We start from the raw sequence: 25,623 nt of genomic DNA on the forward strand, positions 1-25,623 counted from the left end.
TAGATGCAATTTTTGAGAAAATAACGAATAACCGATCTACAGTATCCTCCTATAATTACTTGCTACCGCGAGAAGCAATTTCGTGCATGTAGCCCTGCCACTCTCCGGTTTCCTTCAGTAGAATTGGGATTTCATCCTCCACCAAGGACTGCAAGGTTTTCTTCTCTCGAGGCTTCCATCCTAAACCTCGAAGGCGATTTGCTCTGCTTCTGGAATTGGAGCCAATCACACTTCCGGAACCCCCTCCAAAAAGATCACCATAGTTCTCAGGTGGTATTGTCTTTGGCTCTGGGTCCTTGATGCGACTAGCCTGGTAAAGAGCGCGCCCTATTTCGGCCGAGCATTCTCCCCAAGAGAGCTCCTCGCCATTCTCACAGAACCAGTATGGATTTGTATTAACATTATTAGCGCTGGTCTGCTCCATCCAATGCAGCAATGTCATGTAGCCTCTTGCCAGATCAGCAACGTGAATTTGATTCCAAACGGAGAGACCTTTGCCGATCTGACCAGCATAGCCGTGTTTAAGCGAGTATCTGACGATTGCTGGAAGCTGAATCGAAAGTCTCCGGTCTCGATTGCTCACGCCATAGATGAGCGGAGGAATCATGATGGCCAATTTTGCTTTATCCCCGAGTTTGGTTCTCGCGCTCACGATGGCCAAGTCTATTAGGCGATGATCGGCAGTTTCTGGAAGTGCATCTATCATGGCAGGATTTTCGTCGTCATAAACAACGTCGCTTCCATGTTCACCTGTGGCGGTGTCACTGAGTAGACTCGCACCGCTAGTATGGATATAGATAGTGCTTAATCCGCTCGCCGCTCGGCCAGAAATTCCGGTTAAAACCGCTTGAACAGATGGAAGGTGATCTGCAGTTGCAGAGTGAATGATAATGTCATGTAGCGTAGTTTGCTTTTGGATAACAGCTGAGTCTTCCAATGTACCTAGTGCCGTGGTGATGCCCAGTTGGTGGAACGAAGCTGCGACCGACTCACGACGAACTAGAACAGTGATATTGTTGTAACCATCTTTGAGCAGGTTCGACAGGATTTCTCCCCCGATGAAACCGGGGCCGATCAGAAAGACGCTTCCTTTGGACATGATGGATCAACGAGCTTCTCCTTGTAATGAGAGGACTTTTGACTATGAGAACCAATACTTTCGCTGGCTATTAAATTCCTTAACCAAGAAATCACTGTTTTTATAGTTCTCACATTTTCATAGGTTAGTAATACGGAACTAGTGGGAGGCGGGATACGGATACATTGATGTGTAACCATGCATAATCAACCCGGGAAACTTTCTGGTAATCTTCCCTTTATTATTAGTTTGTCTAGTAAATATTTTATAAAGATAAGTAGCAACGAGACTCTGAGTCGGTGGCGCTATACGGTACTTAATTGGATAGTATATGTATGATCTAATTATATCATCTCGGTTGCAAACAAAACGGATACCGAAGCATTCAAATGTTATGTCAACTGGTGCCTTTCCTAGTACATGTGAAATAAGGACATGGCCCATCCATTTTTCCAGCTTGTTAGTAGCTTCTAGGTAGCTGTAGCACCTTCTCACTGATGTAGTTCAGGATCATTTCACGGCTAACAGGAGCAATGCGCGGCACAAAACATTCTCGTAACCATCTTTCGACATCATACTCCACAGCATAGCCCATGCCCCCATGTGTCATAACGGCACGCTCGCAGGCAGTGTATGCAGCCTCAGCAGCGAGGTACTTGGCACTGTTACAAGCAGTCCCGACAGCCTGGAAGGAGATCGAGCTATCTGTTTTGGAGGCATCATACATCCGAGCAGCGTGATATGTCGCCAGCTTGGCTGCTTCAAGTCTCATATAAGCGTCGGCAAGAGGGTGGGCAATGGCCTGGTTCTTGCCAATGGGCCGCCCAAAAACGTTTCGCTCTTGAGCATACTGCGAAGCCCTTTCTAGAGCGACATATCCGAGTCCGAGAGCTTCTCCTGCTAATAGACACCGTTCGGCATTCATACCGTGAAGAATCACCTTGAAACCATCGCTTTCTTTCCCAATCAGAGAACCGGCAGGTATTTCATAGTTGTCGAAGAAAACTTCATTTGCGTCAACGGCGCGGCCTCCCATCTTTTTGATTTTCTTCAACTCCAAGCCGGGGCGACTACGATCCAAGTCAATAGCAAACATAGAGAGGCCTTCATTAGGCTTCTTAGTTTCATCCAAGGGAGTCGTGCGAGCCAACAAGATCATGACTGATGCTACTTGTGCACAAGTAATCCAGATCTTCTGACCAGAAACAAGATACGAGTTGCCGTCTTTGGATTTTGTCGCTGTGGTTGTCAACCGGAGCGTATCAAGACCGGTATTAGGCTCGGTGACGCCAAAACATGTCCGCCACTTGCCGCTGATGATATTTGGGATGGTCCTTTCGACCTGTTCCTTGGTGCCAAATTTTGCCAATGGCTGGGTTGCGTAGACATTCGCGTGAATTGACTGGGCACCTGCCATGCCTGCACCGGACTGAGTGATCGTTTGCATCATCATTGTTGCCTCGGAAATTCCTGGATAAAGACTTTAGCCCTACTTCATATTATTTTTAAAAAGGCGCTGCTCTTGTACCTAACCCAGACCCGCCGAGCTCTTCCGGGAGCGCAATTCCAAGCCAGCCATCCTTTGCCAAAGCCGCGTGAAATTCCTTTGGATCTTTTTCATGCTGATCGCATTCCTGCCAGTACGTCGACGGGAAATTGGAGCAGATCTGTGAGACCGCTTCACGTACAGTTAATTGTTCCTCAGTAAATCCAGCCAGGTCCATTATTTGCCGGTGACTGGATGTTGAGAAGCGCGAGCGATACAATGTGGTGTTATTCCATGGCTTTTGTTGTACGCATTGTGCTATTGCCCATCGCGAAGTTGTAATTGTGGATCTTGAAACGTGCTTGACCAAGAAGCCTGCACCGCGGGAGGTGGCCATTTTGAAGTCATACGAAGCTGCATTCAAACTTGTTACTGACTGCAACAAGACATGCTCATATGTTTGGAGAGCTGTTTATTAAAAGCTATCTGCGGCTTGGACGATCAAGGGTGCATTTGATGGTGGTTCACATAAGCAAGCATAAAGCCGATTAAACTGCGCGATCCCGTTCGGCTTTCGACCCGATGGCTGTTCCTCCAATTAGATCAACGGTGCCGGTTTTTAAAGTAAATGCGGAGTAACCCCACAATTAATGCTGTTATATAGCCGAATAGTCGGTGATACGTATTACTATCAGCATGTCGAAAGACCGAGCAATGCCGAAGCGTTACTCCAACTCCGCATTGACTTGGTCTAGTCGATGTGATTCATCGTTTGTAAATAGAAAGAGTACTCACATACTTTTCCGCTGCTATCATTGACAAAAACCGTCTCAAAGAAACGCGGCGATGAAAGGCATCATCTTTCGACCCCTCACCGCTCGACGCTTTACACTCCAGCATCACCATGCATATACAAGATATTCAAGACAGATATGCCGCACAATCGCCACTACGACAAAGGATATCAACACTCAAAAGGCCAATCGCCCACTAGAAGGCATCACAGTGGTCAGTCTCGAGCAAGCAATAGCAGCGCCATTTTGTACCCGACACCTGGCTGATCAGGGAGCCAGGGTCATCAAAGTAGAACGTCCGGTTGTCGGCGATTTTGCTCGCAACTACGATACGCGTGTCAACGGGCTGGCATCACATTTTGTCTGGGTCAATAGATCTAAGGAGTCGCTCGCACTAGATTTGAAAAACTCGGCAGATCATCAAGTTCTGATGCGTTTGCTCTCGCGCGCTGACGTTCTCGTGCAAAACCTAGCTCCGGGGGCCGCGACTCGGTTGGGATTGTCTCACGAGGCGCTGAAGGAGAAAATTCCGGGGTTGATAGTTTGCAATATCTCGGGGTATGGCGAGAATGGTCCTTACCGGGATAAAAAAGCATATGATCTGCTCATTCAAAGCGAGGCCGGAATGCTCTCGGTGACTGGGAGCAAAGATGAACCAGCAAAAGTCGGCATATCCATTGCTGACATCTCAGCGGGCATGTATGCCTACTCTAATATCTTGACAGCGCTCATGCAGCGTGCCAAAGACGGCCTTGGCCGGAAGATCGATATTTCCATGCTTGAATGTATGGTAGAATGGATGGGTTTCCCGCTCTATTATACCTATGGAAATGCTCCAGGCCCTGCGCGAGCCGGCGCCTCGCACGCCGCAATCTATCCCTACGGACTCTTCAGCACAGGGGATAATCGACAAGTAATGCTAGGAATCCAGAACGAGCGTGAATGGGCCAATTTCTGCGAAAAGGTTCTACGAAAACCCGAAGTTACAACAGACCCGAGATTTGTAAACAATTCGCTTCGAACTCAAAACCGGGATGCTCTCAGAGACATTATTCACGAGTCGTTTTCGACTCTCACTGCGGATGAGGCTATCAATCTGTTGGAAAAATCCAAGATTGCAAATGCAAATGTCAACTCTATGAACGACGTCTGGGAACACCCGCAGCTGAAAGCCCGGGAGCGGTGGACCGAAGTTAACACACCTAACGGCGCTGTGCCTGCTTTGTTCCCGCCTGGATCCTCTGATGCTCATGAGCTGAAACCAGTTCCTGACGTTGGAGAGCATAATAAATCTATTTTTGAAGAATTAGGAATCGAAAAAGTTGATTGAGTATTAATAGATCAATGACTCATGGATGGAATAAACATTGCTAGAGCATTTATACTGGTCAAGTAGACATCTCGGATTCAGATTACAATGTGCATACACTACAGTGTGTAAATTATCATTAAAATATAAAGCCCAGCCAAATAAAGCCTTTCAAGGAAAAGGATAAAGCAAAAGAAAACCCATAAAAAATCTGAAGATAGAATTCCATAGGCAACCTATTCACTGATTCCCATGACTGAGCTTTTCCTCGCTCTCAGATTGCTCTAATTTTGCTTTCCTCGACTTGCGAGTACTAACAAGAGCCTTAATATGTTGAGTACCATGAAGATATAGCCACGAGAGGAAGAACACGGCTGCAAAATTAAACCCTATATATGCCCAGAATATTCCCTAGATAGACGTAGTGATTAGCATAGTAAACTTTTACATAGCAAATACTTGATAGGGACAACATACGAAATTCCGCCACTTGTTCGAATAGGATACATTAAAGCCCTCGGCCTAGGTAGGACACCTCAGTTAGCTTTATATCCATATACGGCAAGGGGGATTGAATTGGAATGAGCACTCACAAATTGATCGCCGGTTGAGTACTGGCAGAATGAACACATCCCATTGCCAGAATCCTGGACATAGCCGCCAGACTGCGCGGCAAATGCGCCGGCATAACCTTGACAGGTCATTCCCGGCGGTGGACTGAACTTGGCCTCCTCACGACCAATGCACTGAACAGATTGTTTATGCACCACGACGCCCAGATATGCCTCGAGCAGATATTTGAACGGGGTGAGCCAGTACATCCACGATCTCCAGAACGAAGGAAGCGCCATATAAGGCACCACAACGCCGCAAAACGATACCACAAAAGTGAAAAATGCAGGAACAAGTAGCGATGCGAATAGCTCATTGGGAGATAGCGCAGCGATGAATTGTCCGAAGCCAATGTAGAAGAGCTCAAAGAGAAGTACGAGGATATATGTGAAACCAGCCGTGAACGAGTCGCGAGGAAATCCAACTCCCCAGTACCAACAGTTGAAGTATATAGAACCCGCGACGATCGAGTACGGGATTTCGGGGAGAATAGCACTCGTTACAAATGCAGTCCAAGAGTATATTTTTGCCTTGCCCTCACGCGACTCATACATATTTCGGAAATGTAAGAATCGAGGTTGAAGTTGCTGGATAAGTGGAGGGCAGATGGTGAGGGTCATGAAAACGGAAAACAATCGTGATTGCATGTCGATGTAGCTGTGCCCTAGCTTCCAAAATGTAAATGTATTAAAAAGACCGGTAAATATGTGTAGCATGAATTTTCCCTGCATCACACTGTTAGGTTTTCCCTCCGGGCTGTAGGACTGAATTGATGAAGGAGAAACCCACGATAATATATTCAGGGGAACGCCAATAGGTAACGAACGAGCGTTTGGTAGTAACCAAGATCTGAGTCCAAACTGGCATCGCATATTCTCTATCATCTTTTGTTTCTTCGCCGGTCTTTTGGTTGCGACGTGAGTTAACGATTTCTTGGATTTCTTCAGTACGATGTTTGTTTTCTTCAGACTTAGCCCAAACATCTCCCCAGTCTTTGCCTTTATAATCTGGATTCCCGGCCCCGATGACTTCCAACATGTACTGATCATATCGTAAGCAAAACTGTAGTTTTATGAGATAGGGGAAACTGAAATATACCTCTGCAGGGTTGGCATCATTGGGGCACTGCTTGCCTCCGTTCCTTTCAAAATAGTTTAGCAAAGTTCGACTATCTGCGCCGAGCTCTCCATGATAGACAACCCGGCCACCACTCTTTAGCAATACGAGGTCATCAAATTTTTCAAACAATACAGCCGACGGCTGGTGAATTGTGCACAAAACAGCTTGTCCCGCGTCTGCAAGACGACGAAGGAACCGCACGATATTGTACGCAGCAAGCGAGTCTAGTCCGGATGTCGGTTCGTCAAGGAAAAGAAGCAACTCGGGCTTACTAGCGAGTTCGACGGCGATTGTAAGACGCTTTCGCTGCTCTTGGTTCAATCCGGATCCGCCAGAACCAACTGTTGCGCCGGCAAGCGATCGCATTTCCAAGAGATCAATGACTTTCTCACAGTAATCGTACTTTTCCTTTAGAGGGATCTCTCGAGGCTGTCGGAGTTTTGCTGAGAATCTCAGGCATTCGCGGACTGTTGCAGTGGGTTCGTGAACGTCCACTTGCTCTGCGAATCCCGTGGCCCGCTGGAAGCTTTTTGGCAAAGTTCTGTTTCATTGTGAGATATTATACCAAACTCGGGAATAGGGGATTACTTACCGGCCGTTTATTAAAAAATCACCCTTGACAACTCCGACGTTGACTCTCTGAGCAAGTACATTGAGAAGTGTTGTTTTTCTATCTGAATTAGCATCAAATTTTGCCCATGGCATTGTGGTGTAAACTCACCCAGCACCAGAAGCCCCCATCATTGCCGTGAGACGACCAGGCTTGACGTAGCCTTGGACGTCATCCAGAAGCCGCTTCTGACCCCCTTTGACAGGAATATCATAGTTCACATTCTGCCACGTGAATATGGCAGTATTTTGAGCAATACCTTCCACCTGATTTTCCGAGGCGTCGGGTTCGTTTTCCGTGTTTTGTGCACTACGATTGGTCTGATCGCCAGCTTCTTCGTCCCCCGGAGATGTCTTATTTTTCAGAGCATCGTCTACACCCTTGGGAGCCTGACCTCTCAGAAAGATAGTCACAGAACTGCCTCCCTTATTAGGTCTTTGCATCTCCATTCCTATCATTGTCAAAGTCACAAAGAAAAGGAACCAGGCAATAATGATACCGAAATTGCGCCACATATGAGACCGTGAGTATGTGTACGCCGTTTGAATATAATTTGAGCCCCTCACGATTGTTTGCCCCGGTTCGCTCCCCTGGATTAAGCAACTTTGATGCTGTGGGGTGGCATTAGGGCCTTCGGGGACCAGATATGGAGGGGTGCATTCGATATTGAGGTGGTGGAATTCGTTTCCCATTAACGCTTCAAATGCGTACTGGACAGGGTTAATCCATATTAGCCATTTGAGCCATGGGTGCATTTTCCATGGGGGAATTAAGTATCCTAAATGGCGGCTGTCAGGAATTGTCAGAGTTATTATCGTGATAATGCATACCAGTGTAGACGATTAATGCTTGTAACGCAACACCAGTGACTCGAGTGGCTGGAATATTATTAGCTATGTCCATATCAGTTGATGTGAGTCTTGTTTACGTACCAACATCGAGCGAGGGACAGAGGGCCCCCACTGCTCGAAAAAACGAATATAGTGTCATAGTGAGAATGAACAAAAACAAAAGACTGATGAAGAATTGCGAAGCTGTTCGTGATAGGTTTGCCATGCTTTAGTGTGTTAGTCGACTGATTCAATGTTGAATATTGACTCTTCTTTTCAGAAGAACGTACAAGTAGACCACTATATCAAATAATACTACTTGAAAAAGGACCAGAGGCATATCGACGACAACCTGGGCTAGGGCATAAGCAGACGGACGGTAGAATGAGCTACAGAGATTAGCACTTGTTCCGAAATTTGATCCTTTTGGGGGTCCTCACAAGCTTTTATGTTTCATCAAAATTGGCCGACTTGAAAACGTCGCGGTGAGCTCAGCAAGGGCAAGTAGGGAATTGAAAAGGAGCATGAAGAACATGACTCCTCCTCTGGGGAAGACACCAGTACTATGTTATAGATATTCATATCAGCATATATTCCACTTTTGTCCTAATGAGGAGAACATACCTGTTTGGTTGAAGATTATAAAACAAACTTCCAACAATCAGGGCCTGGAACAAAAGCATACACCATTTTCCATAAAGAGACTGTTTGTCTCCAGTCATCACTAGAAATTGGCGCTTTGTAAGCGCAAGGACCTGTTTCTGAAATGAAAGGGTGAAGTTCCTCTGTTTGATTTTTTTGCGAGCAGCTTCGCGATCAAGTTGTTGCTTATCCAGCTCCTTTTTGAAATCCTCGACATCCTTGACAGCCAAGGCCCGCTCATCGCTGTTGAGATAGGCACTTTCAAACTCTTCTGCTGTACGCGGAATTCTATCTTCCCAGCCCGACTTTACTCGTCTAGCATGTGGATCACTAACGGATGTCAAAAAGTCGGGGGTTGTCCAGCGCGGAGGGCATTCAAAACCCAGATTCTCAAAGTAGGCTTTAGCATCCACTGTTCGACCGAAGTAGGCGCATCGGCCTTCTTCAATCAACACAACTTTGTCAAACAAATCGTATAGGCTTTCTGCCGCCTGATATAGCGCAACCAAGGTTGAAACATGTGCCATATCTGTCAGACTCCGCAGACTCTGGACATACTCCAAGGCGGTGCTCGCATCCAGGCCTCTGGTCGAATTATCCCAGCACTGTGTGCTTGCTTTGGTGATCATAGCTTCAGCAATAGAGACACGCTTCTTCTCGCCGCCAGAAATCCCGTGTATCAATGCATCGCCCACTTTTGTGTCCATTGTGTGTTCTATCCAGAACAGTTTCGCTATCGCACTGAGAAAAGTCTTTTGATACTCTTCTCTGCTCTCTCCTTCATTGCGAGATTCTTTCCCGGGAGTTCGAGTTTGGAGAGCAAACATGAGGGTTTGTTTTACTGTCAGGGTAGCGTAATGCAGATCATCTTCGGGGTTGTATGATACTGCGTGGATAGTCAGTATTTTGATATTTTTCATAAGAAACTGTCAAGGGACTGACCTTCTGATCTATAATTTTTCGCCATGGTCGTGGGATCTGTTCCGCCATAGGACACATCGCCTTCGATACTTTCATACCCGGCTCTTTGGTTGCCAATGGTTTTCAGGAATGTTGAGCACCCTGACCCTGGTCGACCAAGAACAAGCAGCATCTCTCCCGGGCGTACACAACCCTGGAAAAAAGAAGTTAGAGGCGGGAATAATGACAGGGGAGAACATCACTTACGGTAAAATCATTCAAGATTGTCTTGACAGGAGCACTCTTGCCCGCCCCTTTTCTACCTCGAGAAAGCAACCCCTTCAACAGCCGAGGCAGCCCAAGAAAGACATCTCCCACAGACGGCTGAAGAGCAGCACCAAGTCCAACACCTTTTACAGTAAGATTCTTCCAAATAACACCAACATGCCTCGTCTTTTCCTCCTCTGACTGTGCCTGTCTCTGACGGCCAAACATGCGCGACATCAGCCGCTGGATCTCGGCCCATTCTTCGTTCTTTTCTCCGGAGATGCCGGATCTTGTTGAGAGTTGTCGGAGGAGAGTGTTAGAGATGGTTTGGTCAGTGTTTTCGGGATTTGTCTCTTGCTTTTCAGGGTCTTCTGTGGTGTAGGTTCCTGTGCGAATTGGAGAAAAGCCTGTGGGCGACTTGGTTTCGCTCGAGCCCGAGCTATGCTCATTGGGCTCCTGTGGGGAAGCCGTAGCCATAATGATGGCTAAAGCAAGTTGTCGTAGGCTATTACCTTCTTTCTATATCAGAAGATAAGGTTCAATAAACGGATATATGAACAAATTGCAGAGGAAAACTGGCAACGGCTACATGGCAATTATAGAAATAATAATAATCAATCGCTTATTAATACACAGAATTTCTAAGTCTAGGATCATCAGGGCCTTTGAACGGTCCCAAACTTGTTTCTCTCAATCGCATCTGCGATCGAGAACCAAAAAAAGATGTCTCATGACGTCACGGCGACAGCGAGTATCAGATCGACAAACACGCGCATTTACTGTCGGAGTCGTAGTAAAAGTTATGCATTATGATTATTTAAGATTGGATAAGTTTTCATCTGAGATTTTATTAATTCTCGCTGCCATAAGTTTGACTTACAGAGCTACAACTACAAAATGTCAATCCGGAGCTTCCGGGTATGACGAAATTGTATACAGCTCGATTTATTTCGATGTATATAGAGACAAACACACTATAAAATCACATGTATTTATTTTTATTTTGATAACATCATTCGGTAAAACTCTGATACGACACTAAAATGCCATTTTCCTACAAAAGGCATTTGTAGATCGCGGAGGATATCAAGGTGATGATATCATGCCTGCATCAGCAATCTCTCGGTTCGGATCTTGGGCTTCGGATTCGGAAGCGCTGCATCCGGTATGTTTTTATATTATTAATAGGATATTTATATGCATTTGGATATCTTGGCATCTGCATGGTTCGTGTTGGTGGTGCTGGTACTGGTATTGTCACTCCACTACCGTCAAGTGCTTGGATGGTATCAAAATCTTGTCTTTGGATCTAAAATCTATCGTATCGGCGTATAATAGTAAAAGTCCAAAGAAAAATACAAGAAAATAAAGTACAACGAGGGGCACAAAAGAAGAAGTTTTCAATAGTCATCGCAAAACCTGATCCCTGACAAGCATGGTGTTGACCCCATGAAGACTGCCGTGAATTTTGCGCGCCTCGTTTTCCATGTCCATCTGCAAGACCTGCATCTGTGCATCGAGACTGCACAGTGTTCGAGCTATGGGACCTGCGCGTTTACGGAATTCGCACGAGATAAATGCCTGGTGATTCTTGGTCGGAAGGCCGTCAACTTGATGTTGGCGCAGGAACTGGTGCAGACTTGAGAGAGCCTCGACCTGCTCTTCGTACTCCTTCAACAAGCTGGTTATATACTGTAAATTATCCAAGGCGACGCCATCATAAAGCTGGAGTGTCTCGATGACTGGTTGTTTTTCGCGATTATCAAACAGGGCATTGGAGAGAAGGCTTTGTAAACCGATGGTGGTTTCATCTTGATGCTCGTCAGACATGGGATTCCGAGTATTCAGCAGCTCGGCCATGCCAGCCCCCATGTATAGTTTTCGCAGCTGGCTGGCATGGGTCGGTCCCTTGCCGTCGTGGACCTGGTACAGGCCAAACCAAACCTTCTCCCAGGAAGCAATCAGCTTGTCTTGGAAATGCAGCACAAGTTCGGCGTATTCTTCCCTCGTCAAATGGCCCACGTCAGGAACATAGGTCGTTGGGTACGGGCATGGCGTGCACATCTTGGCTTTCTCAACGCAGATGCCCATCTTCTGGGCAAGCCATGCAGAAGAGGTGGACTCGGATCTGATAGCGGACTCGTCGGTATACATTCTAAGGTCTTCGGTTAGGGATATGGTTGACGAGGAGCGGACGCTATTGCCGTGGATGTCAGTATCAGTCGCTAGCCTCGACTACCAAGACTAAGACACATACAGTGGGATGCGAGAAAGTGGTGCTCGGCCCTTCGTGACGGGGCCCAACGAGGCACCCCTAACAAGTCGCAACATTTTGATGTCTTGCAGCAAAAAGACTCGTGCCAGGGGTCAGTTTTGGAGAGAAGATGTGAGAGAAGAAGTAGAAGACACAATGCGATTTATGGCGGGCAAGAGGACAAGCGAAGAACACGTGCTGCCTCGCTATCGACCATTAGGGCAACAACTCTGACCGCGGTCTTTCAAAAAGGGGGGGAATTTCTAATCATCGACATTAAACGGGAAATGGCGGCAATGGCGACAACAAAGGACAGCGGCGCCCAACTCAGATCACATCATCAAACGCAAACGCAAACGCATAGCAAACAGGAAACATGATAGCGATGCACATGGATGGTGGAGCTCTGCTCACCGGCCCTTCCAGAACCAGGACTTTGATAACCTTAGGCCAAGCTTAATAATAAATCTTATAGAAACTCAATTCAAATATGTTCCTTGAAATTCGTCATGATTTTTGGTCCATCCAGCGAGGCTGATGACCATATTTTTACTCGTACATGAACCCGTCTAACCCGAAACCCCGAAATACAAACAATTATTAAAACAAACAAAATAAGTTCGCCGCCCGAAATGCATCAATCATATGTCATCAATCCAAACAGTAGGGTATATCGTCTCTCCATCGTCACGTCTGAGGATATGTATGTATCAAGTGTCGACCGCCTCATATATACGTCAACCGGTGTGCCGGTAGTCATTAATCGTCCCCTTCTTCTTCATCTACTTGCCGTTTTCGCGAGAAGAACACGGCGTGATTCTGGAGCGCGTAGATGCCGAAACCGACGAGGGCGAGCACGATGAAGAGGATGATGATGATGAGCGCAATAGCGACGTTTTGTTTGACCATGATGGCGGTCTGTTTGTTTCTTTTTCGGAAGGAGGTTGATAAGGTTTTTCTGTTCCTTGTATTTGTTAGCCATGGATCGATCTCCAACTGAGTTGACCAAGCAATCACTCACCGAGAGACAAAGATGATAGATTGACGTGAATATCTCCCCGCAGAAGCTTATCTTAGCTTATCGAGGAATGAATGCAATTGTAGCACAATTTGGCAATGTGCAAAGAGAGAGAGAGAGATCCAAGTCTGTACAAGTATGCAGAGGCTGTACAGCAGAATTCAGATGAAGAATGTGTGTAGGAGGAAAGAAATTGACAGGCAGGCCAGCACGCAGTCAGGCATTTATGGATGCCCTGTTGACACCAGCCACGACTTTTTTAAGCGGTGGCTGGGCCCTGCCGTCCCTGTACGCATGCTGATTGGCTGCTGGTTGCCACGAGGAACGGGAGACCCACCCCAGCCTCCCGATAAGATAAGATAAGATAGGATAGTGTTATCGATAACGATAAGATAATCGTCCTCATTGTACTACTGAAGGGTCTTTGTACTTCAATAAATAATAATGCCAGTGCTATGTGAAGCACTGGATATCCAAGGCTAGTTCTATCTTGTAGTAGGTGATGGCAGCGGAAAGTCTAGCCAGAAGAGGCATGGATCTGCCAACGAGGCTACGAGGCTGACATCGGGATACCCTCATGTTTATGTTTCTTATTCTTGCTATTTTCATAACGTACTCTCTAGATTTTGTTCTTGGTGAATACCCTACGCTTTCTTTCGTTTGCAGGCTTTTCTATTGAAACCAACTATGCGCCCGACAACGTGCGGGGAGTTTGAGGTTGCTATTCTTTGCGCGCTCCCACACGAGGCTGACGCAGTGAGAGCCTTGTGTGATGAAACCTATGATGACAACCACAATCACGCCTACAGCAAACCTGTTGGAGATGCTAATGTTTACTCCAATTGCAGGATTGGCAAGCATAATGTAGTTTTATGTTACATGCCCGGTATGGGCAAAGGAAGCGCCGCAGGGGTCGCGTCGAATCTGCGCATGAGCTACCCAGGGATCCAACTCGCTCTCCTCGTCGGAATTTGCGGTGCTGTGCCCTTTTCCACGCATGGCTCTGAAATTGTTCTCGGAGATGTCATTATCAGTGACAGCGTGGTTGAATACGACTTTGGGAGACAGTATCCAGATGGATTCCAGCGAAAGCACGATGCGAACACTACACTGGGAAGACCAAATCGTGAGATTAGAGCCGTTCTCTCGAGTCTCAAAACAAATTATTTGAGCAATAAATTTCTCGAGCGCATAAATCACCATCTACAGACTCTTCAGACACAAAAATCCTCCTGGGGCTACCCTGGCTCTGAACACGACATTCTGTATGAGGATTCTTATGATAATGCAAACGACACTCAGGAAACAGGAAAAATCATCTATCGCAACAGACTTCACGAAGACACTATCAACCCCATCGTCCACATTGGGCCCATCGCATGCGCTGATACTGTGATGAAATCCGGGAAACACCGTGATAAACTTGCAGAAGTAGAAGGGGTCATCGGCTTCGGAATGGAGGGAGCCGGAGTCCGGGATAACCTACCTTGTGTTATTATCAAGGGTGTATGTGATTATGCGGACAGCAACAAGAACAAATATCACTGAGACACGCGCAAATGAAGACTCTCGACCACAAGATCCGCGTCAGTTACCTTCGTGCAAGTCTATGTACGATGATATAGAAAGAACAGAGCATTCTCAGCCTTCTCACGAGGCTCCCGGTATGCCAAAATTCCTGTAGAGCAAACCGTTGATAGCTAATAGCACCAGACCAGGGTCAGTTATATTTGACACGGCCGGATCAAAGCGGCCCAGTTTCACCTAGTATGCATCTATAGTTCTGACTCTGTGTAAAATAATCGCTTATTCTCCATGAGCAGACACCGACCAAATCCCCCGACCAAAATATCAGCCTTCTCGATCTGTACTACCTTTCCAAGCACTCGAACTTCTCGGTTTCCTCAATTCACCATACAACGTTTGGGAAACAAGAGCGCTCGCGAATTTTCTTCCCATAGATGATTCAGATATGCGCATGGTGATGACGTGGCCGAATCCCCATTAAGGGTTCCCTTTTTGGGGTAGTGGTAAAAAAAAGTCTGACACAAAATGTCAGTCAGAATAATAACATGTAGGACTAAAAGCCCTTGCCAAAAAAGGTTGCACCCTCTTTTGCCTGGTGGTAAAGAGTCTGTCCCCAACAGAAGGCCCGCACGAGCCATTAGGGAAGCGGTACCGCATATGGACATCAGGGGTCAGGCAATCATCCCGCGGGGTGCTTGCCCTAATTCCTTTCCCACGACGAAGATCATGAAGCGAATAATCTCAATGGATGTTCAAATATGCCATTTATTACGTAGCTACACCACATGTAGATCCTTGCCTGCGCCGTGCGGCAAATGATGAGGGCATGAATGGCTACTGTGGTAGGCTATCTCGAGGTTGATGTGACAAACTTAGAAGGGAGGTCAGATCATTCCTAGACATCCTTGAATCAAACCCAGTATACCAATACAAGCCTATAGTGTTTATATTTATCTATTATCTATCACAAGCACAACCAATTTCTTCGCGTTTACGTGGAATCTGGTCAGTATATATTGTGCCTTGCCTTGAGAATTTTGTGGTGCTTGTTGATTGCTTACCATTACGTATTAAAAGAATAAGCAAAAGAATAAATAAACCGCATCTAGTACATTAGAAAATTTTTGGCAAAGCTGAAACACTTGACCTGAATAGGCTGCGGGTTATAACAATAAAACAATTGTTTCATGCACCCAGATGTCAATGGTGACTTCTGTTTAAACTCCTGGACGGTACTATTGTCCAGATGTCTCTTTGGGCTTTAAGTTTTTTTTTTTTTTCTTGTCGGGCTCTTCCAACAAAGAAACTATTTCATTCTTCTTTCTGCGCAAACTTGTATCAGAAACCATAGTCTTTCACTTAAAGACACAATAAGTTTGTATCAGTAAAGATACGTTTTTCTTTGAGCCCACTACATATGTGCATCAATGGATATATAAATGCCTACCTGTCCCATGAAACATGGAAAACATCTGAAGACCAGTTGACAGCAGGAAGCGATCTTATCTCAAATTGACCATCGACTTCTTGCGCACACCTAGCATTCCATCGATTTCAAACCAAATATGGAATCAAACAGATTCGATCAAAAATCTACAGCCACGGTAGAGAAAATACAGAGATTATCTTACATGTGTTTGGGCCACAACAGCAACGATACCACTATCGTTGCGAGCACTGATACCGTTACGAACACCGCTCCTCCAGTTGAGTCCTCTGCGAAGAAGAGCAACCTTAACATAGATAAAGCACTCACCCCGCTACCATTAATTAGAGACATTCCCCAGCTACCCTCCCACCCAAGGTGGTATTGGAAATGTCACAAGTGTCAGCGTAGATGGAAAATGGGTGTCACCCAGCGATGCTTGTCCTGTAACCACCGCATGTGCAGTGGTGATCCAACAGAAGTAAAAGTCTGCAAGACAGTATTTGACTACGAAGGGTGGCGGAGATGGGGAGAATGGAGAAAAGATTTGAAGCGACGTCACGATGAGCAGCCCGATCAGGAGGGTGATGACAAAATAGTAGAATGTATGCGTCCAGCAAAACGTCGCCTATTCTCAGTGGGACTTCAGTATAAGAAGCACAGTTGTTGGGATGACTGTGTATACCCAAGCCAGTGCTATCATGAAGAGGGGGGACTTACCGGTACTCTTAGTCCGATTGGGGAAGAGGAAGAAGAAGAGTACGGCGGAGAGGAATTAGAAGAAGAATATTGGTACCTTTGCGAGAAAGAAGCTTTGTTCGATGAAGAATGGTACGTTGAGGAAGAAAAGGAAGAGGTAGAGGAAGAAGAAAATGACCCAGGGGCCTAACGACGTGTAATGAAATCGTTCCAGAAAGACTTAGATATGTCTGTTCGGCGGTTTTTTTTTTCTTTCTTCTTTTTTCAGTTTATTTCTGGTTTCCTTGCATTGCATTGTGGTGTTCGAATTTTGATACTGCAATATTTACAACATTCTCAGCCTGCTGATGAACTAAAAAGGCATAGGTTTTGTTTTGTCTGCTATGATACTGCGCACATACATACATGAATGAGCTGTAATACACTATGGAAAACTCTTAAAGTATGTTATTATAAACGTTAACTGGTGTGCTTAATCAAGTTTACAAGAATAGGAAACCGCACGTGAGTCGCAGAAATGCATAATCTATCGAGATACACCCTCGCTCAACCCAGAATTTTCAGGCCACCCTTGGTATATCCCTGTTTTTTCACTCCGTCACCCTTGGGCTTCCCTCCTCCTGCCCCAGAAGAATAGCCACCACCTTTGCCGCCATTCCCGCCCTTCTTACCCTTTTTGTTTCTCGCATCAGATGATGCTGGTCGAACTTCGGTCATGGCCCGTCTCAAAAGGACCGGATGCGAGCCGATATATTTGCCCTGCATTTCTCGAGCTGCTTTGAAATAATCGTCGCCATCGCTGAAGCTGACGAATCCGTACCCTTTGCTCTTTTCCGTCCGCTTGTCGCGAATCACGCGCGCTTTTTGAATAGACGTATATTTGGCAAAAGCTTTTCTCAGGGAGTCGTCCGTAACCTCGCCTGCAAGATTACCAACAAAAAGTCGAAAGTGGGCCGGGTCCCATTCGAGAAGTGTGCTGTCAGTCCAATTTTGACCTCCACCAGATCTAAATACTGTTTTCGATCCAGGCTCCTTGCCGGGTGCCGGAGTTGGTGTCGAAGATGCAGATGCGTTATATGACGGTGGACCCGAGTTGGGGCCTGCAGCAGGTGCGCCAGGTCGTCCGGGTGCTTTTGCCTGTAAAGCTGGGTCACCTTCTCTGCCCACGTAGGCACTCTGCCATTGCGCGATTTGCGCTTCCGTTTCGGGATCCACTCCACTATCACGCCCGTAGCCTTTTCGTTCTTGCCCCGGGAGTGGAAAAGGATTCGCTATTTGAGGAACTGATGAAGCGCCATAGTTGCTCTCACCATAATAAGACGCACCGCCTTGGTACGACTGTTGCTCATTTTGATATGACGATGGATAGCTAGAGGCCGAACTTTCGTAGCTCGTGGACGGTTGCGAAGGAGCCGAAACAACGGGACTGCTAGTACGATATGGCTGGTTGGAAGAGGCTACCGTGCGAGGTGCAAACGCTGTAAAGGCACTGTAACCGGTTGAGGGAGGTCGTGAGGCTGCTGGCTTTGGGCCATGGCTGGCAGCTGGACCGAAACTGGTGCCGGGAGATGAATACGAAGGCGCAGACGAGTAGGCTGGTTTGAATGAGGAGGACTTTTGGGAAGAAGATGGTGGTGGGCGCGGTGGGAGAGAAGCAGGTTGCTTGAGACCTGGAGGTGGCGGCAACGACATGATGAATGATTCGTTCCTCCAATACAAAACACTCGCGTGAAATATGCACGCGAGCAGCTGATAGTAAATCACGTACCTTCAGCGAGCCCTGCCTAGAAACAAATTCCACGCCTGGGTTTGAAAAGTTGGATCGCAGCAGGTTTGGTCGAGAGAACGAGCAGAAGTGCTGGTAGAACAGCTGCTGAGTCGGTTCGCTGTCTTTGCTGGTTCTTCGAGTTCAAAGGCTAATTCCAGCTGGCTTTGAATATACAAGTTGGCGTAAGCACATTAATCGCGATCAGTTTTTGCAAGCGCATCGATCATCAAAGGTGGCGGAAATTGATGTCGAAGTGGATGGTTTACATAATCACGCTAGCAACTAGGCTACACCCAAAATAGACTAGTGTGAGATGTATTAACCGGAACGGTTAGAAATGGAAGCATTGCCTTGATTGGTCCATGCTCTTATAGTTCTTTGTTATTTCATCCTGGGCGAATTCGGCTCTGAGACTTTACTTTATTAAACAAGAGATTTATTAATGCATGTATTTTTTATATTGGGAACTAAATATCCCAGCCTTCAGCGTTCAGGGGCGCATAGTTTTTGCCATTGCAGGCTTTGAATCAGTATGTTAAAAAGGTAGAAGTGACTTGTATGATATTGGAAATGCTAATATTGCTGTGGAACATGGTTCCTACTCTCTTGTACGGTTGCGATAGACCAGATTGTAATCTGAGATAATTTCCTCGGCCACACTCACGTCGGTCGGCCTGCCCAATTTCTCACGAATATATTCACCTTTCCACATAAGCCACAGCACAGGAGCAAAGGCGAGGACACTGCCGACGAGGGCAAACATCAAAAACGCAAATTGGTACCCAATTGACTCGCATAGTCGGACCGCATAAAAGGCAATAGTGCAACTAGTGCTTTGTCGGCAGAAATTAAAGAATTGAGCAACCTCGGAGCCTTCGACTCGGTACGAATCAATGCTATATGTGTAGCAAACGGTCGCCACGATCTGGATCCCAAAAATACCAAGGAACATTCCGGCTAGGGGACCAACCCAATGCGTTTTGTATTGCATTGTGAAGCCAAAAATCAGCAAGCCCGCCGGCACGAGAATCGCGCCTGTCCATAACCCTTTAAATCGTACTTCTGGAGGCGGATTGCTAACACCTAGTCGCTTAGACTCGCGTCGAATTATGTTATCAATAATTCTGCCCGCAAGCAACTATCATGATTACAATATGTTAGCAAATTTGGCACCATGTTAAGGCTAGTACGTGCGTAAATCTCACCTCTCCAGCAAGAGAGCCAATAGTCATAGTCCCCCCATACGCCAGACCGCTTTCGAAAGAGTTCCAGCCAAATCGCTGCTTCAAAATGATAGAGTAGGTGACAGCAGGGAAGATCGCCGCGAAGCAGTATTGCGAGGCATAGTACAGGCTAGGGAAGAGCACAGAAGGATATAGCGCTATTCGGAAGGCCGGTATAATAACGTGCTTGGCCTTAAGACGGACACCGGGAAACGAGGTCCAAGGCCGAAGTAGCTGACGGTACTTGGCTCGCGTGAGCTTGGGAGCATGAATGTTGGTGTCAGAGTAAGTTCTGGGCTTGTAGTACATGGTCTCAGGTAAAGCGACGACTAGGATGACTAAAGTGAAAAAATTCATGGCAGCAGTAATCCAAAAGACCCAGCGCCAGCCAAGAAACTTGACAACGGGCCCACCGAATAGAGCGGCCAGGTGGGAGCCGGATGTCAGCATGACGGTGAACAGACCAAGGGCTCGGCCGCGCTGGTGATAGAAAAATAGATCAGTCACAGTGGCTGGACCAAGAGCCATAGATACTGGGAAAAGTCCGTTTATAGCACGAATGCCAACCAGGGCACCAAAGCTATGAACAAATCCACAGCCCAGAGCAGTGACAAATCCAATAAACGTAGTGAGCAGATAGACGAAGCGACGACCGAATACATTGGCCAAGGGAATCCAAATGAAAGGACCCAAACCATTGAGAGCCACAGCAATTGTTCTAGAGTGTATTATTTCGTATTAAATGGAATTCATGAAAACCAGTTTGGGTCAGATGGCTGCCATACGTTTGATAAGAGGCTTGGATTTCCGAGACTCCAAGATCTTCGGCGAGTGCAGAATACCCCGGGTTAATCGCAGCTGTATTCCATGTCCCCAGCTAGTGGTAAGTGATTCACGAATCAGCGAAAATTTGATTCCCTCCTTATTGAGGGCTTTACTCACAAATGCAAGCCAGCATACTTGAATGAGTATCAGCACCTTGAGCTTCATGGGCCAGTTGAGAGGGTCACCCTCGTCCTCAGATGGACGGGGTACGAGATTGGCTCTGGGATTGTGGACTGTTGATTTGAGCTCGACATCTTCGACTTGCTCAAACATTTGACCATCCTGGTCAGTTTTGCTGGCCATGATGGAGATGTCTTTTATCAGGTGAATACACAATGTTTGGATAAGAACCTGCTAGACAATAACTCCTCAACTCGGAGAGCTTGGGCGTTTTAGTAGATTCTCGACATATGCTAACTGAGACTGGTTCTCTTTCGTGAAAAGGAGTCCGGGACCCAACCGGCACTCTCGCCGAGACTCCGGAGATGTGAGTCCATCTCCATTTTTTGCTCCACACCCCGGATTTGGCTGTCTGGGGAAATACATTGCCTTAATTCAAGTTTAGGGAAGTTACTTACTACGGATTCATCATTATTATTATTATTTCTTGGCATAGTACGCTAGTTGGTAATTAACTAATAATTAAAATCTATTCATTGTTCAGAAACTAGCTGTGCACATGTTGCCCCTGCATCGACTGTAAGAATCGTGCCTGTAATCCACCGTGCCTCATTTCCAGCGAGGAACCTGACAGTACCTGCACAATCCCACGCGTTTCCCTCTGTTTGAAGCAGGCTGCGCTTGCATCGAGCTTCCCTCACCTCCGAAGCCATTCCTCCGCCAGCGAGGTACATCATCGGCGTATAGAGCATTCCTGTAGCAATTAAGAAGTCTGGTCAGCGGTGAAGAAGTGGTATGATATGAGTATAAGGAATCAGATTACCGGGACAAACACAATTAACTCTAATTCCTTCGCGGCCATGCTGAGCGGCCATGGCCCGGGTCATATTCACTACAGCTCCTTTACTCGTTGGATAAAGGAGGCTCGGGGTTCCTCCCTGTAGTCCAGCAACCGATCCCATATTCACGATGCTTCCCCTAATATTTCCGTCTCCTGGCTCGTTCTTTCGCATGGCTGGAATTGCATATTTGGCCATGAGCATCATGCTCGTGACATTGACCTCGAGACTGCGCGCCCACTCAGCTACATCCACGTCCGGTGCTTGTCCACGAGCGCCCATGATTCCGACGTTGTTCACTAGAATGTCGAGCCGACTGAACCGTTCTATAGCTACCTCAACAATGCGCCGGCAGTCATCTTCGCTGCTAACGTCTCCATTAACAGCCGTCGCGGCTCCCTTTCCTTCGCCAATGATCATTTCCACCGTTCGTTGCGCGGCTGATAGCTCACGGTCCACGCATACAACAGATGCACCATCTTCGGCTAACAGGATCGCGATAGCTCTGCCGTTGCCAATCTCATCCCCGGCGCTGCCTGCTCCTGTAACGATGGCAACTTTACCAGATAGGCTGCGCGATGGGCGGAGTGGAACAGAGAGTGAAGAAGACATAATTCTAGTGTGTAAAACTTCAGTCTCGAATTGTCTATCTATCGTGGTTGTAGTCCTTAAGGTCTGGTTGCGTAGCGGGGTCGTGAGGGGGCATCGGACATCAACGTCCGGGCTGTTGTGATAACTGAGATGCAATCTGAAGTATTCTTTACCTCGCACAAGCATCCTTCCACTCTAAGCACCATGGATTTTTCTCGATATGGAGCCCCAAGCAAGGAATGGCTCGAATTCGTTGTTGAAAATCCGGCTGCCGCTCAAGATGGACTCAGCAATAATGATCACGCTACTCAACTTCGTGCCACTGTGAACTCGGCCCGAGGTACAGCATCTAAAAATATGATGAGTCAGTCTGGTTTAATCGACACAGTCGATATACAGACATTACCCATCCCGTCTCGAGGGAATCACTACATTCCCCTTCGTCGATACTCGTCTAGCGATACCCAAGAATCACGACGGGGTCTCGTATACTTTCATGGCGGCGGCTTTCTTTTCGGGTCGGAAGAGACCGATGACTATCTTTGCGCTACTATGGCTAACACTTTGGGTGTAATAGTCCTAAGCGTGATATATAGACATACGCCAGACTGGCAGCACCCTTCACAGCATGAAGACGCCCATGATGCGCTAGCATACATAAAAGCAAACGCGTTAACGCTCGGAATCGATGAGGGAGTAGGAGTTCTAGGGATATCTGCCGGGGCAGGGCTTGCAGCGGCAACAACACTGCGCGACCTCGATATTCCAGAGGATAGATTTATCAGAGGCGTAGTACTCAGTATTCCATGGCTAATCCATGTGGATAATTACCCATTTGAGTTATTCGCAGAACCTCGCTTTTCATCGCAACAGCAGTGCCGTGACGCACCTGTGATTCCCTGGGCTCGTTTGAAGATGTTTAGCGACCTGCTTCATGCAGACAAGAGTGATCCGCAGCTAAATGTAGCACTTGCACCAAACGAGTCACTGCGCAGCTTTCCTCGTACCGCAATCTTAGTAGCAGGAATGGATCCGCTGAGGGACGATGGACTTGTTCTTGCCACAAAGCTACAAGCCCTTGGGTAAGTCTCTACCGTCAGAGAAATAAGACTTGCAGACTAAATCATTCAGTGTTCCTACCAGTGTTTCCGTATTCCCGGGCCTCCCTCACGGCTTCAGGAGATGGGCTAGCCTTCCAGCCACCAGGTCTTTCGATTCCCGCATGCTGGAATGTATTCGATGGACGTTGGGGTTGGATGAGTGCCCAAAAGAGGACTTCGAAGATTGGTACGTGTATGGTGACGAATAAATGAATCCTTCAATTTTATATTTGTGTAAATATGAACTTCAAACCTATGAGGCGAAGACATAAAGACTCATAGGAAGTCAATACACCACTTATACGTTTCAATTTCAAGGTTACATATGTAACTCAAATAGTGAAGAAACCTTTCAAGTGTCCCCTTTTCTAACACAGTTCAAACAACAAAGCATTTTGTGTAAGAGTTTATAGAACTCGCTTTTTATAAATTCATTGATTCGGTCATTTCTATTCATCCAATGTAGGGATTGGTGCCCGCCCGTATCGAAATTTCACCCCAAGAATGCTTGCCAGCCCTAGACAAAGACTTTGAAGTTCCTCTAGATCGTGCCTCGTAGCACCATTGATAAGCATTCCCTTCATGTGATGCTGTAATTGATTCTGGCAATCCATTCCGTAAAGCGCCGAAACCATAGCATATCCCGTTGTCAAATCATCGATGATGCCGTCAAAGGAGAGGATGCGTCCATATAGCACTTCTAAAAGTTTTACTTCAGTTAGTAAATTATGATCTATTATCTTGGTTTTTGAATACATCCGTACCTCTCACGACGAAGGCGTAGTCTGGACTAGCCCTCACTGACGCCTCCGGATCAAATGCTTTATTCCGAGAGTAGATTCGAGTCCAGAAAGCTTTCCCCCTCGTTCGAGCTACTTCCTCTGACTCCTTTGATCTTGGCGATTCCTCCTCTCGGAGATGTTCCGGGACGCAGTTAGCGAGAGTACGCATTGCGTTGCCCGTTCGTGCAGCGCCAACGATGCCGGTGGATTTGATTAGACCCTCACGGAGTCTGCGAACATGGGAGAAACAATCATCTGGAGACAGTTTAGAGAGTAAATTGGCGTCTAGATGGCCGTATACTTGAGGGATGACATCAGGGAAATTAAGTGAAGAGAGAGCAACCACCACACACATATACCACCTTAGGCGGTCTGCTGAGGGTAAAGAGAAAACTGGCTCCCAGAATGAGGCTGGTAGAGTTGGAGTTTCAACAGACATGATTTATGACTTTAGAGGTGTGATCTGTTAATTATTATGAAAGGGTTTTCCTCCGCACTTTCTGTATTTAGACCGTTAAACCCGGCATAATATGTGGAGTTTTGCGGGGTGGGAATGGACATCATTTTCCGGCCCATCTCCGGAGGTCTCCGCACGTTGCTACAAATGCCCCCTGGGAATAACACGGATATTCTCCCGGTCATTCTTTCTTGAGAAATACTGAAATAATCGGTTGCCATGTTTATCATATCACCCCTCTCCAATTGCGCGTCCGTCGCAAAACGTGATAGAGTATGTCAAGAAATTGGAAACCCAATATTCGGCGAAGCCACCGACTGACTAGCTACCTCATAGTTTATTGAATATCTCTCCAAAATTGCTCCAGTAACATACGGAAATGAACCCAAATGCCGTGCATATGCATGGTTCCGAAGTGCAGAGGACAACGAAACAGTGCCGCACCACTGGCTCCGTGGATTAGAAGTGTGAGTATAACTTCTTGTTATGCATTAAGTCCATTGTATTGATAGATTTCAGCTATGAAGATGTTGAATCAAATACTATTACTCACCGTGCGAGCGCCGAGTATAAAGCTTTCCGAGCAGCTGTCAGCGCTGAGAGACTTCTTGAGCGTCCGAGTGATCTCCGTTTCTGGAGACCCTCATCCATCGGCTTTCTTAAACGCAACAATGACGGCCAGGGATCCGACATATTCCAAGAAACACCTCCAAGTCTAGGTCTGCAGTATATTGTCGTTGATGAGCTAACCCCGCGGTCGACTTACAAGGACGCCGTCTTGGAGCAGTTGAGCCGGATGGCGAATGTAGCAGAACAAGATGAGCATGTCCTCAGTTTCTGGGTGCTGTATCGCGGAGAAGAAGAGCAAGACCAGGATATATTAGTATTTTCTAGATACAAGGACAAAAGCGCGTGGGTCCAGTTCTGCGGCCATGAGACTTCTTCGGCGTGGGGGGAAGTGCATGCATTGAGCGATGAGCAGCGGAGGACGACGTGGGTAGAGTCGGGAGTAGGTTTTGTGGGTAGGTAACTTAATATAGATAAATCTACTTTAATTGATATTGAGGTGTTGTGTTGATGAATCCAAAGTTAATATTTCCCCTAAGATCAAAATGTATTGGGATTCAACGTGATCAATTGATGTGGAATTTTGTCCAAAGTAGCCCTACTAGGCTTTCAACCCAAAATTCTCCTCATCTTTTCCTGACAGACTTATACCTGCGCGAGAGTATTTGAATGTTTAGAATAGAAAATGAGGATGGGCAAATTTCTCGATATTGCCCTTTGGAAAGCCACCAGTTGGTATTTTAGCTAAAGAGGAGCTTAAAGTATTGTTATTTTCGCTAC

General features: G+C 46.6%; 12 protein-coding genes across 12 annotated transcripts; 5 read left to right on the top strand and 7 right to left on the bottom strand.

Moving 5' to 3' along the window:
- Positions 1 to 55: 55 nt before the first annotated feature.
- Positions 56 to 1,099, bottom strand: TRUGW13939_06436 (uncharacterized protein; the record flags this gene model as incomplete). The annotated part of the gene is made up of 1 exon (XM_035489589.1): positions 56 to 1,099. One exon carries the CDS (start codon positions 1,097 to 1,099, stop codon positions 56 to 58), a length of 1,044 nt encoding a protein of 347 aa, XP_035345482.1.
- A 439-nt stretch (positions 1,100 to 1,538) lies between these two features.
- Positions 1,539 to 2,961, bottom strand: TRUGW13939_06437 (uncharacterized protein; the record flags this gene model as incomplete). Its single annotated transcript, XM_035489590.1, has 2 exons — positions 1,539 to 2,548; positions 2,607 to 2,961. 2 exons carry the CDS (start codon positions 2,959 to 2,961, stop codon positions 1,539 to 1,541), a joined length of 1,365 nt encoding a protein of 454 aa, XP_035345483.1.
- A 449-nt stretch (positions 2,962 to 3,410) lies between these two features.
- Positions 3,411 to 4,688, top strand: TRUGW13939_06438 (uncharacterized protein; the record flags this gene model as incomplete). Its single annotated transcript, XM_035489591.1, has 1 exon — positions 3,411 to 4,688. One exon carries the CDS (start codon positions 3,411 to 3,413, stop codon positions 4,686 to 4,688), a length of 1,278 nt encoding a protein of 425 aa, XP_035345484.1.
- A 219-nt stretch (positions 4,689 to 4,907) lies between these two features.
- TRUGW13939_06439 (uncharacterized protein) lies at positions 4,908 to 10,124 on the bottom strand (the record flags this gene model as incomplete). The annotated part of the gene is made up of 14 exons (XM_035489592.1): positions 4,908 to 5,078; positions 5,145 to 5,189; positions 5,261 to 6,004; positions 6,069 to 6,320; positions 6,378 to 6,939; positions 6,991 to 7,068; positions 7,120 to 7,786; positions 7,839 to 7,886; positions 7,941 to 8,065; positions 8,129 to 8,227; positions 8,279 to 8,401; positions 8,463 to 9,366; positions 9,423 to 9,594; positions 9,648 to 10,124. The coding sequence occupies 14 exons, from the start codon at positions 10,122 to 10,124 to the stop codon at positions 4,908 to 4,910; spliced, it is 4,467 nt and encodes a 1,488-aa protein (XP_035345485.1).
- Positions 10,125 to 11,054: 930 nt separating this feature from the next.
- On the bottom strand, positions 11,055 to 11,978 carry TRUGW13939_06440 (uncharacterized protein; the record flags this gene model as incomplete). The annotated part of the gene is made up of 2 exons (XM_035489593.1): positions 11,055 to 11,844; positions 11,905 to 11,978. The coding sequence occupies 2 exons, from the start codon at positions 11,976 to 11,978 to the stop codon at positions 11,055 to 11,057; spliced, it is 864 nt and encodes a 287-aa protein (XP_035345486.1).
- A 1,628-nt stretch (positions 11,979 to 13,606) lies between these two features.
- On the top strand, positions 13,607 to 14,467 carry TRUGW13939_06441 (uncharacterized protein; the record flags this gene model as incomplete). Its single annotated transcript, XM_035489594.1, has 1 exon — positions 13,607 to 14,467. The coding sequence occupies one exon, from the start codon at positions 13,607 to 13,609 to the stop codon at positions 14,465 to 14,467; it is 861 nt and encodes a 286-aa protein (XP_035345487.1).
- A 1,544-nt stretch (positions 14,468 to 16,011) lies between these two features.
- Positions 16,012 to 16,761, top strand: TRUGW13939_06442 (uncharacterized protein; the record flags this gene model as incomplete). Its single annotated transcript, XM_035489595.1, has 1 exon — positions 16,012 to 16,761. The coding sequence occupies one exon, from the start codon at positions 16,012 to 16,014 to the stop codon at positions 16,759 to 16,761; it is 750 nt and encodes a 249-aa protein (XP_035345488.1).
- Positions 16,762 to 17,117: 356 nt separating this feature from the next.
- On the bottom strand, positions 17,118 to 18,263 carry TRUGW13939_06443 (uncharacterized protein; the record flags this gene model as incomplete). The annotated part of the gene is made up of 1 exon (XM_035489596.1): positions 17,118 to 18,263. The coding sequence occupies one exon, from the start codon at positions 18,261 to 18,263 to the stop codon at positions 17,118 to 17,120; it is 1,146 nt and encodes a 381-aa protein (XP_035345489.1).
- A 674-nt stretch (positions 18,264 to 18,937) lies between these two features.
- Positions 18,938 to 21,958, bottom strand: TRUGW13939_06444 (uncharacterized protein; the record flags this gene model as incomplete). Its single annotated transcript, XM_035489597.1, has 6 exons — positions 18,938 to 19,477; positions 19,545 to 20,280; positions 20,348 to 20,439; positions 20,505 to 20,701; positions 21,145 to 21,261; positions 21,331 to 21,958. 6 exons carry the CDS (start codon positions 21,956 to 21,958, stop codon positions 18,938 to 18,940), a joined length of 2,310 nt encoding a protein of 769 aa, XP_035345490.1.
- A 183-nt stretch (positions 21,959 to 22,141) lies between these two features.
- On the top strand, positions 22,142 to 23,246 carry TRUGW13939_06445 (uncharacterized protein; the record flags this gene model as incomplete). Its single annotated transcript, XM_035489598.1, has 2 exons — positions 22,142 to 23,019; positions 23,069 to 23,246. 2 exons carry the CDS (start codon positions 22,142 to 22,144, stop codon positions 23,244 to 23,246), a joined length of 1,056 nt encoding a protein of 351 aa, XP_035345491.1.
- Positions 23,247 to 23,486: 240 nt separating this feature from the next.
- Positions 23,487 to 24,258, bottom strand: TRUGW13939_06446 (uncharacterized protein; the record flags this gene model as incomplete). Its single annotated transcript, XM_035489599.1, has 2 exons — positions 23,487 to 23,737; positions 23,802 to 24,258. 2 exons carry the CDS (start codon positions 24,256 to 24,258, stop codon positions 23,487 to 23,489), a joined length of 708 nt encoding a protein of 235 aa, XP_035345492.1.
- Positions 24,259 to 24,495: 237 nt separating this feature from the next.
- TRUGW13939_06447 (uncharacterized protein) lies at positions 24,496 to 25,306 on the top strand (the record flags this gene model as incomplete). Its single annotated transcript, XM_035489600.1, has 3 exons — positions 24,496 to 24,549; positions 24,613 to 24,743; positions 24,796 to 25,306. 3 exons carry the CDS (start codon positions 24,496 to 24,498, stop codon positions 25,304 to 25,306), a joined length of 696 nt encoding a protein of 231 aa, XP_035345493.1.
- Positions 25,307 to 25,623: the final 317 nt, after the last annotated feature.

This window comes from Talaromyces rugulosus, chromosome III, assembly GCF_013368755.1.
Source record: "Talaromyces rugulosus chromosome III, complete sequence".
NCBI lineage: Eukaryota > Fungi > Ascomycota > Eurotiomycetes > Eurotiales > Trichocomaceae > Talaromyces > Talaromyces rugulosus.